This window comes from Bombina bombina, chromosome 3, assembly GCF_027579735.1.
Source record: "Bombina bombina isolate aBomBom1 chromosome 3, aBomBom1.pri, whole genome shotgun sequence".
NCBI classification, from domain to species: domain Eukaryota; kingdom Metazoa; phylum Chordata; class Amphibia; order Anura; family Bombinatoridae; genus Bombina; species Bombina bombina.
Window position 1 is genome coordinate 207,118,687 of NC_069501.1, and position 14,147 is coordinate 207,132,833.

The 14,147-nt window shown below is 36.7% G+C and overlaps 1 protein-coding gene across 1 annotated transcript in view; it reads right to left on the reverse strand.

The window, feature by feature from the left end:
• The window catches only part of ITGAE (integrin subunit alpha E), a 258,148-nt gene that overhangs the window by 5,877 nt on the left and 238,124 nt on the right, over nt 1-14,147 (reverse strand). Inside the window, exon 24 of the mRNA XM_053705219.1 lies at nt 1,292-1,387. Coding sequence (XP_053561194.1) covers nt 1,292-1,387 — 96 coding nt within the window. The remainder of the gene's footprint in view (nt 1-1,291; nt 1,388-14,147) is intronic.

Below are 14,147 nucleotides of genomic sequence, written 5' to 3' on the forward strand. Positions count from 1 at the left end.
TTCTCCACAAAGGGTCCAAAAGGAGCAATTGCAAAGCTCTACTTGCAGAATGCACCAATAGTCAATACAGGCTCACTGTTCTTGTCATATATAAAGAAGGATTTTTTGGGTGGTAATAAAATAAGGCAGTTGGGGTGCTCCATTCTATTTAGTTTGACTTTCATAGACGTTTTTTGTTTTTAAAAGGATAGTAAAGTCCAAATGAAAGTTTCATGATTTAGATTGGGCATGTGATTTTAAACAACTTTTTAATTTACTTTTCTCATCAAATTTGCTTTGTTCTCTTGTTATTCTTAGTTGAAAGATAAACCTAGGTAGGCTTATATGCTACTTTCTAAGTCCTTGAAGGCCGCTTCTTATCTGAATGCATTTGACAGTTTATCACAGCTAGAGGGCGTTAGTTCATATTTTTCATATACAGTAGATAACATTGTGCTCATGCATGTGAAGTTATTTATGAGATAGCACTAATTGCCTGAAATGCAAGTCTGTCAAAAGATCTAAAATAAGGAGACAGCAGATACTTAGGTAATTACAGAGGTAAAAAGTATATTAATATAACAGCGTTGGTTATGCAAAACTGGGGAATGGTAAATAAAGGGTTTATCTATATTTTTAAACAATAACGTTTTTGGTGTTTACTATCCCTTTAAGTGTCTTTTAGAAAAAATACTATTATAATGCTATGTGTATATTTGATGACAAAAATACTTTTTGCTATAGCCAGCTATTAATTTCTTATTTGTAACTGTAAAAAAAGATGATTTTGCAGCCAATCAGAGGGGTGTTTGTGTGAAGCTTAGAGCCACTCTCAACTATACTGGGTACTTAACCAACCAGTTAAAATAATTGCTTTGTATAAATGGGTGTGAATTACAACAAGAGACCTTCTTAGTGATTCATTTATTTATTTATCTTTTTTAACAACTACAATCTCCACAACTGTCTAAAGTTTGAGGATCAAGGAATAAACTAGTTCCTGGCAGTAAATAAATGAACAGTTTGGGTAGTTTATGCAATCTCTGTGTAGGAAATACAAACTTTCTAGAAATATTGCGGACATAACATAGGCATCTTAACAAATTCAAATGGATGTGCCTTGCGCAAATTATAATATCATTGAAAGTTACGTTTTTAAAAAAAAGGACAGCTATGATTTGTCCCATTTTTTTTCTAAAAGGTTGGACTATAAATAGAAAAACAATCTAATGCCCATTACTGAAAATAATGTGTCTAATAAAGGTAGCTACTGTAAAGTATGCTTTATCTGTAACATAACCTTAACGCTCACCTGTGCAGTACTATCTGCATCCTTTAAATTAATAAATAACGTATTGTCATAATGAATTCTGCCAGTGACCAATAATTCCTGCGTCTCTGTTACTACCTGCAATTACAAAAACAATAATGAATTATTACACTTGAGAATCTTGTTTTACAATCTAAACATTCAATTGTGGTCCCTATTGTTGCTTAAAGGGAAAGCAAATAGAGTTTTACACAGCAATGTATATAAAACATTGGAGTGTATGGAGCAAGTAGATTTTAAGCAGCAAGTCTAAGACATATGAGTGTTGATCACAATCTCTCGATATTGGCCTAAATTACAAGCAGGCTCCAAAGATATTAGCGCTGTCGTGTGCAACACAGCTCAAGTTAAATTGTATATACCGTATCTCACAAAAGTGAGTACACCCCTCACATTCTTGTAAATATTTTATTATATCTTTTCATGTGACAACACTGAAGAAATGACACTTTGCTACAATGTAAAGCAGTGAGTGTACAGCCTGTATAACAGTGTAAATTTGCTGTCCCCTAAAAATAACTCAACACACAGCCATTACTGTCTAAACTGTTGGCAACAAAAGTGAGTACACCCCTAAGTGGAAATGTCCAAATTGGGCCCAATTAGCCATTTTCCCTCTCCGGTGTCATGTGACTCAGTGTTAAAAGGTCTCAGGTGTGAATGGGGAGCAGGTGTGTAAGTTTAGTGTTATCACTCACACTCTCTCATACTGGTCACTGGAAGATCAACACGGCACCTCATGGCAAAGAACTCTCTGAGGATCTGAAAAAAAGAATTTTTGCTCTACATAAAGATGCCCTAGGCTATAAGAAGATTGGCTGTGTGTTGTTGTTTTGAGGGGTCAGCAAATTTACCCTGTTATACAGGATGTACACTCACTACTTTACATTGTAGCAAAGTGTCATTTCTTCAGTGTTGTCACATGAAAAGATTTAATAAACTATTTACAAAAATGTGAGGGGTGTACTCACTTTTGTGAGATACTGTGCATGCACACATATATACATACACATATACATACATACACACATATATGCATGCACACATATATACATATACAAATACATATACACATATACATACATACACACATATATGCATGCACACATATATACATATACAAATACATATACACATATACAAATACTCACATACATATACACCTTTGAGGAGCCCTTTCCTTATCATATACCAGTGTTTCTCATGAGAGCAGGTTAGTAACCATGGTTACCGACCAGCTGATTATTTCACCTGTGCTTTAGTTAAGAGATAACGAATATCTGGCATGTTAAGAGTCCTGAGGACTGGAGTTGAGAAACACTGTAATATACCATATTCATTTAAATCACTTTTAAGCCATTATTATTTTTTTAAAAAAACACTTTAATTTGCATGTAATATATATACACATTATTTTAAGATAATTGACTTTCAAAGTACAGTAAAAAGTATAGTAAATGTATAGGGTGCTCTTAAAAAAATACGGCTGCGGTAAGATTCTTGTGTGCTAGTATTAGTGCAAGGTTAGCGATATGGAAAACCCACCCTGTGCTATCGGTTGCACTTAGGGTTGCCACCTCGGCCATGTTTTCCTTGACACTTATGAGTTACACATGCTGCAGGGTGTGCAGAGGAGAACATGAATAATGCTGTCCAGGATCCCTATCCGTGTGCTATCCAGGGGTGCAATTCATGTTCCCCTCTGTACACCCTGCAGCATCTGTAACTCAAAAGTGTCAAGGAAAACATGGCTGAGGTGGCAACCCTAGTTGCGTTCCATTTTTAACCTAGGCATTTGCTTCCCATATTGAATATTCAGATTTGACTAATGTTGTCAAAGTGTTTCTTGAGTGATCACAAACCCAAATATCTTTTCCTAATAAAAGGTTGCAGTCAGGAATTAGTTTTTAATTGAAAACCTCACAAAAAAGTTTTTTTCATGTTGTTAGTTAATGTTATCTGAATAGATATTTCCAAACAAAAATGTCAAATACAAAGGCTATTTAGTAGCTCAAGACATAACATTTAAAGGGATACTGAACCCAAAAATTTTCTTTCATGATTCAGATAGAGCATGCAAAATATAGGCAACTTTCTAATTTACTTCTATTGTCAATTTTTCTTCGTTCTCTTGATATCTTTATTTGAAAAAGAAGGCATCTAAGCTAAGGAGCCATCAAATTTGTGGTTCAGAAGAATGGACAGCATTTGTTTATTGGTGCAGTCCAATCAGCAAGGACAACCCAGGTTGTTCACCTAAAATGGGCTGGCATCTAAACTTAAATTCTTGCTTTTCAAACAAACATACCAAGAGAATGAAGAAAATTTGATAATAGGAGTAAATTAGGAAGTTGCTTAAAATTGCATGCTCTATCTGAATCACGAAAGAAAAAAATTGGGTTCAGTGTCCCTTTAAGTTGTTTGGATTTATATTTTTGTACAGTATATCATTTAAAAAAAATATTGTATTGAGGTTTTAGAAGCAGAATACAATATATTGCAGGTTAGAAAAGAGTACTGAGATAACTTATAATGTCAAAGAATCCTAAAAACAAGACTAGAATGCAAGGAACAAAAATATTATGGAAAATATTAAAAAGGAATCTTAACTACAAATACAATATTGGTTCAAAACAAGTAGGTAGTATATGTGTATTGAGTCAATTAAGAGAGCGCATATAGCCAAGTCAAAGGCATGAAGTATTATAAGCTATAGAAGGATGAGAACAAACTGCAAATCGAAAACACAGTCTTAAATATAGAGTCTCAGTGGAAGAAGGTAGACGGAAAAAAGAGAGAGGAAAAGGAAGGGGAGATTAAGGGCTCCATGTACGAAGCAGCGAAAGCTGCTCCGGAGCCTTTGCGGGGCAGGTTCGCATATGCGAGCCTGCTTCCCGCAATGTAAGAAGCAGCGGTCATTAGACCGCTGCTTCCTACACCCTACGCCACCTCTTAGGTGGCGAAGCAAAATCACCGAGAGCTCGCTCGCTCTCGGTGATTGACAGCCCCTTCAGTCGCGTGATTGGTCGCGTGACTGAAGGGGCGGGCATTACACACTCCGCTGAGTGTGTAATGATACATACGGGCAAGCGGATCAATAGATCCGCTGCCCGTGTGTAGCGGAGGCGGGCGGACAGCTTCGCGAGTTAAGAAGCTGTCCGCCCGCCTCTTAGTACATGGAACCCTAAGGATAGTGCTGTCACAGTTAGGGTCAACATTGTTTAGGGGTGCAAAACAGTTGTAGAAGAGGCAGCCCCTCAGGGTGAGGAAAAATGATTGGAGCAGATTTCAAAGAATTGGAAATGGAAGGGGTGTATAAAAAGTATCTCCCGTTGGGGTCTAATCAGGGCCACAATTCGCAGGTAACACAGTGCAGATCAATATTATTGTTGAACGTAAAAACATAAGATTCCACAGATTTGAAATAACTTATTATATCAATTATATTGGATCTTAGCATGTTGTATGTGTAGCCAGCCTCGAATCAGGGCGAACTTGAGAGCCATAAATAAATAAGTGCAGAAGTGTTTTCTTTTTGAGGGTAGAGGAAGAGTTTTTAGAAAAATATGAAACAATCTCAATGACAGAGAGCGAGCTATTTTAATATTCTTATTGGGGCAGAAAGAGAGTCCATAGACGGACATTGTGAGTACTATCCTACCAGATATATGCAGGTGTTCCTAAAACATTACAACCACATCAGTATTTAATGGCATTATGGGGGAGTGTGATGGAGTGTTGTATAAACTCATCTCTGTAGAAAGGGTTCATTGGGAAATATACCATCCTGAAAAAAGCAAAATGCCAGCTCACTGCTGAAAACATTCCTATTAGTAACAAGCAGGCAACAAGAAGCCAATTATCAACAGCTTAGAACAGATAGAGGGCTATATAAGGCAGCTCTTGCAAACAGGATTAGATTAATTTGGATCTCAGACAGGGAAGTAACAAGACACTGGGAGAGTTGTCTTGTGTAACCTGTATTCAAATGTCTAATGCTTTATTGTAAGAACTTGTAGAGCTATATAAGTTGTTTTATTTTGTACTAATTATTTTTGTTTGCTTACCTAAAGAAGGGCGGTTGTTTAACCCTTAAACTGCTCACAGGAAGTAAAGACACTTAAAAGTGAAAACTTAGTTTTGCATTATTCTATTTGTGCTTAACATTTCCTGACAAGCTCAACTCCAATACAAGGAGATTTTAAATAGTCACAAAGGAACAGTTTATCATGTTAATGAAATTATCATGTTTAAAATGAACCTTTTAAGTTCTGAGAGCATTGTGATATATTTTAAACAATATTATGGTTATGAATATGAACATAATGCTTATACTGAGCATGTTTGCTCAATCAATTAAATTTATTGCTATAAAAAAAAATTGTGTTTTTTTTTGGGGGGGGGAGGTTTACAATCATTGATTGAGAAGAAAGCGCTGTTCGATTTTGCAAGATTTTTGTCTTCAAGAAAGTGGCTGCAATTTTTGTTAACCATCTATAACAGGATTTTAACAGTTTATGCACTGTAATCATGAAAGTTATGAGGTTTATTCAATTGACAGAAAGTAACAGCTTAAAACTCGCCAAAAGATTACATTCTCACTTTGCCTTATTTCTTTCTTTCATGTAATTAGCAAGAGTCCATGAGCTAGTGACGTATGGGATATACATTCCTACCAGGAGGGGCAAAGTTTCCCAAACCTCAAAATGCCTATAAATACACCCCTCACCACACCCACAAATCAGTTTTACAAACTTTGCCTCCTATGGAGGTGGTGAAGTAAGTTTATTCTAGATTCTACGTTGATATGAGCTCCGCAGCAGGTTGGAGCCCGGTTTAACTCAGCGTGCAGTGAATGTCAGAGGGATGTGAGGAGAGTATTGCCTATTTGAATTCAATGATCTCCTTCTACGGGGTCTATTTCATAGGTTCTCTGTTATCGGTCGTAGAGATTCATATCTTACCTCCCTTTTCAGATCGACGATATACTCTTATATATACCATTACCTCTACAGATTCTCGTTTCAGTACTGGTTTGGCTTTCTACTACATGTAGAAGAGTGTCCTGGGGTAAGTAAGTCTTATTTTCTGTGACACTCTAAGCTATGGTTGGGCACTTTTATATAAAGTTCTAAATATATGTGTTCAAACATTTATTTGCCTTGATTCAGGATGTTCAACGTTCCTTATTTCAGACAGTCAGTTTCATATTTGGGATAATGCATATGAATAAATCAATTTTTTTCTTACCTTAAATTTGACTTTTTCCCTGTGGGCTGTTAGGCTCGCGGGGGCTGAAAATGCTTCATTTTATTGCGTCATTCTTGGCGCGGACTTTTTTGGTGCAAATATTTTTCATTTTTTCTTTTTTTCCTGCGTCATATGTGTTGCCGGAAGTTGCGTCATTTTTTGACGTTTTTTTGCACCAAAAGTGTCGGCGTTCCGGATGTGGTGCCATTTTTGTCGCCAAAAGCATTTACGCGCCAAATAATGTGGGCTTCTTTTTTGGCGCTAAAAAATATGGGCGTCACTATTGTCTCCACATTATTTAAGTCTCATTGTTTATTGCTTCTGGTTGCTAGAAGCTTGTTCACTGGCATTTTTTCCCATTCCTGAAACTGTCATTTAAGGAATTTGATCAATTTTGCTTTATATGTTGTTTTTTCTATTACATATTGCAAGATGTCCCAGATTGACCCTGAGTCAGAAGATACTTCTGGAAAATCGCTGCCTAGTGCTGGGTCTACCAAAGTTAAGTGTATTTGCTGTAAACTTGTGGCATCTGTTCCTCCAGCTGTTGTTTGTAATGAATGTCATGACAAACTTGTTAATGCAGATAATATTTCCTTTAGTAATGTTACATTACCTGTTGTTGTTCCTTCAACATCTAATACTCAGAGTGTTCCTGTTAACATAAGAGATTTTGTTTCTAAATCCATTAAGAAGGCTATGTCTGTTATTCCTCCTTCTAGTAAACGTAAAAGGTCTTTTAAAACTTCTCATATTTCAGATTAATTTTTAAATGAACATCATCGTTCTGATTCTGATAATGATTCCTCTGGTTCAGAGGATTCTGTTTCAGAGGTTGATGCTGATAAATCTTCATATTTATTCAAAATGGAATGTATTTGTTCTTTACTTAAAGAAGTCTTAATTGCATTAGAAATAGAGGATTCTAATCCTCTTGATACTAAATCTAAACGTTTAAATAAGGTTTTTAAATCTCCTGTAGTTATTCCAGAAGTTTTTCCTGTCCCTGATGCTATTTCTGAAGTAATCTCCAGGGAATGGAATAATTTGGGTAATTCTTTTACTCCTTCTAAACGTTTTAAGCAATTATATCCTGTGCCATCTGACAGATTAGAGTTTTGGGACAAAATCCCTAAGGTTGATGGGGCTATCTCTACTCTTGCTAAACGTACTACTATTCCTACGGCAGATAGTACTTCCTTTAAGGATCCTTTAGATAGGAAAATTGAATCCTTTCTAAGAAAAGCTTACTTATGTTCAGGTAATCTTCTTAGACCTGCTATATCTTTAGCGGATGTTGCTGCAGCTTCAACTTTTTGGTTAGAAGCTTTAGCGCAACAAGTAACAGATCATAATTCTCATAGCATTGTTAATCTTCTTCAACATGCTAATAACTTTATTTGTGATGCCATCTTTGATATCATTAGGGTTGATGTCAGGTATATGTCTCTAGCCATTTTAGCTAGAAGAGCTTTATGGCTTAAAACTTGGAATGCGGATATGTCTTCTAAGTCAACTTTGCTTTCCCTTTCTTTCCAGGGTAATACATTATTTGGTTCACAGTTGGATTCTATTATCTCAACTGTTACTGGAGGGAAAGGAACTTTTTTACCACAGGATAAAAAATCTAAGGTAAATTTAGGTCTAATAATCGTTTTCGTTCCTTTCGTCACAATAAGGAACAAAAGCCTGATCCTTCACCCACAGGAGCGGTATCAGTTTGGAAACCATCTCCAGTCTGGAATAAATCCAAGCCTTTTAGAAAACCAAAGCCAGCTCCAAAGTCCACATGAAGGTGCTGCCCTCATTCCAGCCCAGCTGGTAGGGGGCAGATTACGATTTTTCAAAGAAATTTGGATCAATTCAATTCACAATCTTTGGATTCAGAACATTGTTTCAGAAGGGTACAGAATTGGCTTCAAGATAAGGCCTCCTGCAAAAAAATTTTTTCTTTCCCGTGTCCCAGTAAATCCAGGGAAGGCTCAAGCATTTCTGAAATGTGTTTCAGATCTAGAGTTGGCTGGAGTAATTATGCCAGTTCCAGTTCTGGAACAGGGACTGGGGTTTTATTCAAATCTCTTCATTGTACCAAAAAAGGAGAATTCCTTCAGACCAGTTCTGGATTTAAAAATATTGAATCGTTATGTAAGGATACCAACATTCAAAATGGTAACTATAAGGACTATCCTGCCTTTTGTTCAGCAAGGGCATTATATGTCCACAATAGATTTACAGGATGCATATCTGCATATTCCGATTCATCCAGATCACTTTCAGTTTCTGAGATTCTCTTTCCTAGACAAGCATTACCAGTTTGTGGCTCTGCCGTTTGGCCTAGCAACAGCTCCAAGGATTTTTACAAAGGTTCTCGGTGCCCTTCTGTCTGTAATCAGAGAACAGGGTATTGTAGTATTTCCTTATTTGGACGATATCTTGGTACTTGCTCAGTCTTCACATTTAGCAAAATCTCATACGAATCGACTTGTATTGTTTCTTCGAGATCATGGTTGGAGGATCAATTTACCGAAAAGTTCATTGATTCCTCAGACAAGGGTAACCTTTTTAGGTTTCCAGATAGATTTAGTGTCCATGTCTAAAATTGATTTCAGCTTGTCGAAACCTTCAGTCTCAATTATTCCCTTCGGTAGCCTTATGCATGGAAATTCTAGGTCTTATGACTGCTGCATCGGACGTGATCCCCTTTGCTCGTTTTCACATGCGACCTCTTCAGCTCTGTATACTGAACCAGTGGTGCAGGGATTACACAAAGATATCTCAAATGATATCTTTTAAACCTCTCTGACGTGGTGGACAGATCACCATCGTTTAGTTCAGGGGGCTTCTTTTGTTCTTCCGACCTGGACTGTAATTTCAACAGATGCAAGTCTGACAGGTTGGGGAGCTGTTTGGGGGTCTCTGACAGCACAAGGGGTTTGGGAATCTCAGGAGGTGAGATTACCAATCAATATTTTGGAACTCCGTGCAATTTTCAGAGCTCTTCAGTCATGGCCTCTTCTAAAGAGAGAATCGTTCATTTGTTTTCAGACAGACAATGTCACAACTGTGGCATATATCAATCATCAAGGAGGGACTCACAGTCCTCTGGCTATGAAAGAAGTATCTCGAATACTGGTATGGGTGGAATCCAGCTCCTGTCTAATTTCTGCGGTTCATATCCCAGGTATAGAAAATTGGGAAGCGGATTATCTCAGTCGCCAAACGTTACATCCGGGCGAATGGTCTCTTCACCCAGAGGTATTTCTTCAGATTGTTCAAATGTGGGGACTTCCAGAAATAGATCTGATGGCTTCTCATCTAAACAAGAAACTTCCCAGGTATCTGTCCAGATCCAGGGATCCTCAGGCGGAAGCAGTGGATGCATTGTCACTTCCTTGGAAGTATCATCCTGCCTATATCTTTCCACCTCTAGTTCTTCTTCCAAGAGTAATCTCTAAGATTCTGAAGGAATGCTCGTTTGTTCTGCTGGTGGCTCCAGCATGGCCTCACAGGTTTTGGTATGCGGATCTTGTCCGGATGGCCTCTTGCCAACCATGGACTCTTCCGTTAAGACCAGACCTTTTGTCACAAGGTCCTTTTTTCCATCAGGATCTCAAATCCTTAAATTTGAAGGTATGGAGATTGAACGCTTGATTCTTAGTCAAAGAGGTTTCTCTGACTCTGTGATTAATACTATGTTACAGGCTCGTAAATCTGTATCTAGGAAGATATATTATCGAGTTTGGAAGACTTACATTTCTTGGTGTCTTTCTCATCATTTTTCCTGGCATTCTTTTAGAATTCCGAGAATTTTACAGTTTCTTCAGGATGGTTTGGATAAAGGTTTGTCTGCAAGTTCCTTGAAAGGACAAATCTCTGCTCTTTCTGTTCTTTTTCACAGAAAGATTGCTAATCTTCCTGATATTCATTGTTTTGTACAAGCTTTGGTTCGTATAAAACCTGTTATTAAATCAATTTCTCCTCCTTGGAGTTTGAGTTTGGTTCTGGGGACTCTTCAAGCTCCTCCGTTTAAACCTATGCATTCACTGGACATTAAATTACTTTCTTGGAAAGTTTTGTTTCTTTTGGCCATCTCTTCTGCTAGAAGAGTTTCTGAATTATCTGCTCTTTCTTGTGAGTCTCCTTTTCTGATTTTTCATCAGGATAAGGTGGTGTTGCGAACTTCTTTTAAATTTTTACCTAAGGTTGTGAATTCTAACAACATTAGTAGAGAAATTGTGGTTCCTTCATTGTGTCCTAATCCTAAGAATTCTAAGGAGAGATCATTGCATTCTTTGGATGTAGTTAGAGCTTTGAAATATTATGTTGAAGCTACTAAGAATTTCCGAAAGACTTCTAGTCTATTTGTTATCTTTTCCGGTTCTAGGAAAGGTCAGAAGGCCTCTGCCATTTCTTTGGCATCTTGGTTGAAATCTTTATTTCATCATGCTTATGTCGAGTCGGGTAAAACTCCGCCTCAAAGGATTACAGCTCATTCTACTAGGTCAGTTTCTACTTCCTGGGCGTTTAGGAATGAAGCTTCGGTTGATCAGATTTGCAAAGCAGCAACTTGGTCTTCTTTGCATACTTTTACTAAATTCTACCATTTTGATGTGTTTTCTTCTTCTGAAGCAGTTTTTGGTAGAAAAGTACTTCAGGCAGCTGTTTCAGTTTGATTCTTCTGCTTATAATTTCAGGGTTTTTTTTCATTATGAGATTTAAACTTTATTTTGGGTGTGGATTATTTTCAGCGGAATTGGCTGTCTTTATGTTATCCCTCCCTCTCTAGTGCCTCTTGCGTGGAAGATCCACATCTTGGGTAGTCATTATCCCATACGTCACTAGCTCATGGACTCTTGCTAATTACATGAAAGAAAACATAATTTATGTAAGAACTTACGTGATAAATTCATTTCTTTCATATTAGCAAGAGTCCATGAGGCCCACCCTTTTTGTGGTGGTTATGATTTTTTTTGTATAAAGTACAATTATTCCAATTCCTTATTTTTTATGCTTTCACACTTTTTTCTTATCACCCCACTTCTTGGCTATGCGTTAAACTGATTTGTGGGTGTGGTGAGGGGTTTATTTATAGGCATTTTGAGGTTTGGGAAACTTTGCCCCTCCTGGTAGGAATGTATATCCCATACGTCACTAGCTCATGGACTCTTGCTAATATGAAAGAAATGAATTTATCAGGTAAGTTCTTAAATAAATTATGTTTTTTAAGGCACAAAGACAGAACTGATATACAGCATTATATACTGTATAGCATTTTTGATACGCATAGACATATCTTTTATTGTTTAACAAGTTTCTAAATTTTGACTTTTTATTCATCCTGGTTTTTTCTTTATCATCACATTATTGAATTATTTGTTAGTTGTGTTATATATTGTTTTATAGACATTTATTTAATATCACTTTGTCTTTGCTGAATAATGGGGGGGGGGATCTTATTTTTTTCCCCAAAAAGTAAAAACAAAATTTTTACCAACCTCGTAATATATCTATTATTGTAATCAAATAGCAGGACAAGATTGTTCATATGGAAAATTGCACGCATTAAAAACATTTTTTTTTTTACATCTGATTTAAAAAAAGAAAAAAATGGAAAAAAATCTCTAATGCAAAAAACAAGACAGAATGCCATACAGTAATATTTTGTTCAGGATGACATGATTGCCAAAAGAAGTCGCTTAATATCATAAAAATGCAAATATGAAATAAAGACAAAGACTTATGGAGATGGTTACTAAACTTGGATCGATTTCTTAATTCTCACATTTCCTGCAGATCTTGTTTGCTGTACGAGATATCAAGTATATAGGGCTAATAAATACATAGGTAAATTTCAGGACCAAGCTTAATGACTCTAGACCACATATTCATATATCCATGCAAAATGACTAAAATGGCGTTATTGACTATTTTCAATATGTATTGCCCTTAAGCAAAAAAATTGTTTCATTCCAAAACTTCTTGGAATACTGGCAAATATGCTTAAAAGGCGAGTTTGAGATTTTATCTAGAGGCGAAATTCTGTTGAAAACTATCAAAAGAATAAACTGTAAATACCTTGAACAATATTGTCCCATGTTATGTATAGGGCCTTTTTTCAGCAAGCAGATAATGTGCTAGATTGCAAGGGGAGCCAATTAATAGTGCAAGGGGATTTATTACAAAGAATAACATAAAATTACAAGTATTTTCTTAGCGTGTCCTATATTATCAATAGATAGTGCCGGGAGCACTATTAGACCTAGATTTGGAGTTTGGCGGTAGCTGTGAAAACCAGCGTTAGAGGCTCCTAACGCTGGTTTTAGGCTACCGCCGGTATTTAGAGTCACTCAAAATAGGGTCTAACGCTCACTTTTCAGCCGCGACTTTTCCATACCGCAGATCCCCTTACGTCAATTGCGTATCCTATCTTTTCAATGGGATCTTCCTAACTCCGGTATTTAGAGTCGTTTCTGAAGTGAGCGTTAGACATCTAACTACAAAACTCCAGCAGCAGGAAAAAAGTCAGTAGTTAAGAGCTTTCTGGGCTAACGCCGGTTTATAAAGCTCTTAACTACTGTACTCTAAAGTACACTAACACCCATAAACTACCTATGTACCCCTAAACCGAGGTCCCCCCACATCGCAGCCACTCGATTAAATTTTTTTAACCCCTAATCTGCCGACCGCCACCTACGTTATCCTTATGTACCCCTAATCTGCTGCCCCTAACACCGCCGACCCCTGTATTATATTTATTAACCCCTAATCTGCCCCCCACAACGTCGCCGCCAGCTACCTACACTTATTAACCCCTAATCTGCCGTCCGCACGCCGCCGCCAGCTACGTTATCCTTATGTACCCCTAATCTGCTGCCCCTAACACAGCCGACCCCTATATTATATTTATTAACCCCTAATCTGCCCCCCACAATGTCGCCTCCACCTGCCTACACTTATTAACCCCTAATCTGCCGAGCGGACCTGAGCGCTACTATAATAAAGTTATTAACCCCTAATCCGCCTCACTAACCCTATAATAAATAGTATTAACCCCTAATCTGCCCTCCCTAACATCGCCGACACCTAACTTCAATTATTAACCCCTAATCTGCCAACCGGAGCTCACCGCTATTCTAATAAATGGATTAACCCCTAAAGCTAAATCTAACCCTAATACTAACACCCCCCTAACTTAAATATAATTTAAATCTAACAAAATAAATTAACTCTTATTAAATAAATTATTCCTATTTAAAGATAAATACTTACCTGTAAAATAAATCCTAATATAGCTACAATATAAATTATATTTATATTATAGCTATCTTAGGATTTATATTTATTTTACAGGTAACTTATTTATTTTAACCAGGTACAATGGCTATTAAATAGTTAAGAACTATTTAATAGCTAAAATAGTTAAAATAATTACAAATTTACCTGTAAAAGAAATCCTAACCTAAGTTACAATTAAAACTAACACTATACTATCAATAAATTAATTAAATAAACTACCTACAATTACCTACAATTAACCTAACACTACACTATCAATAAATTAATTAAATACAATTCCTACAAATAAATA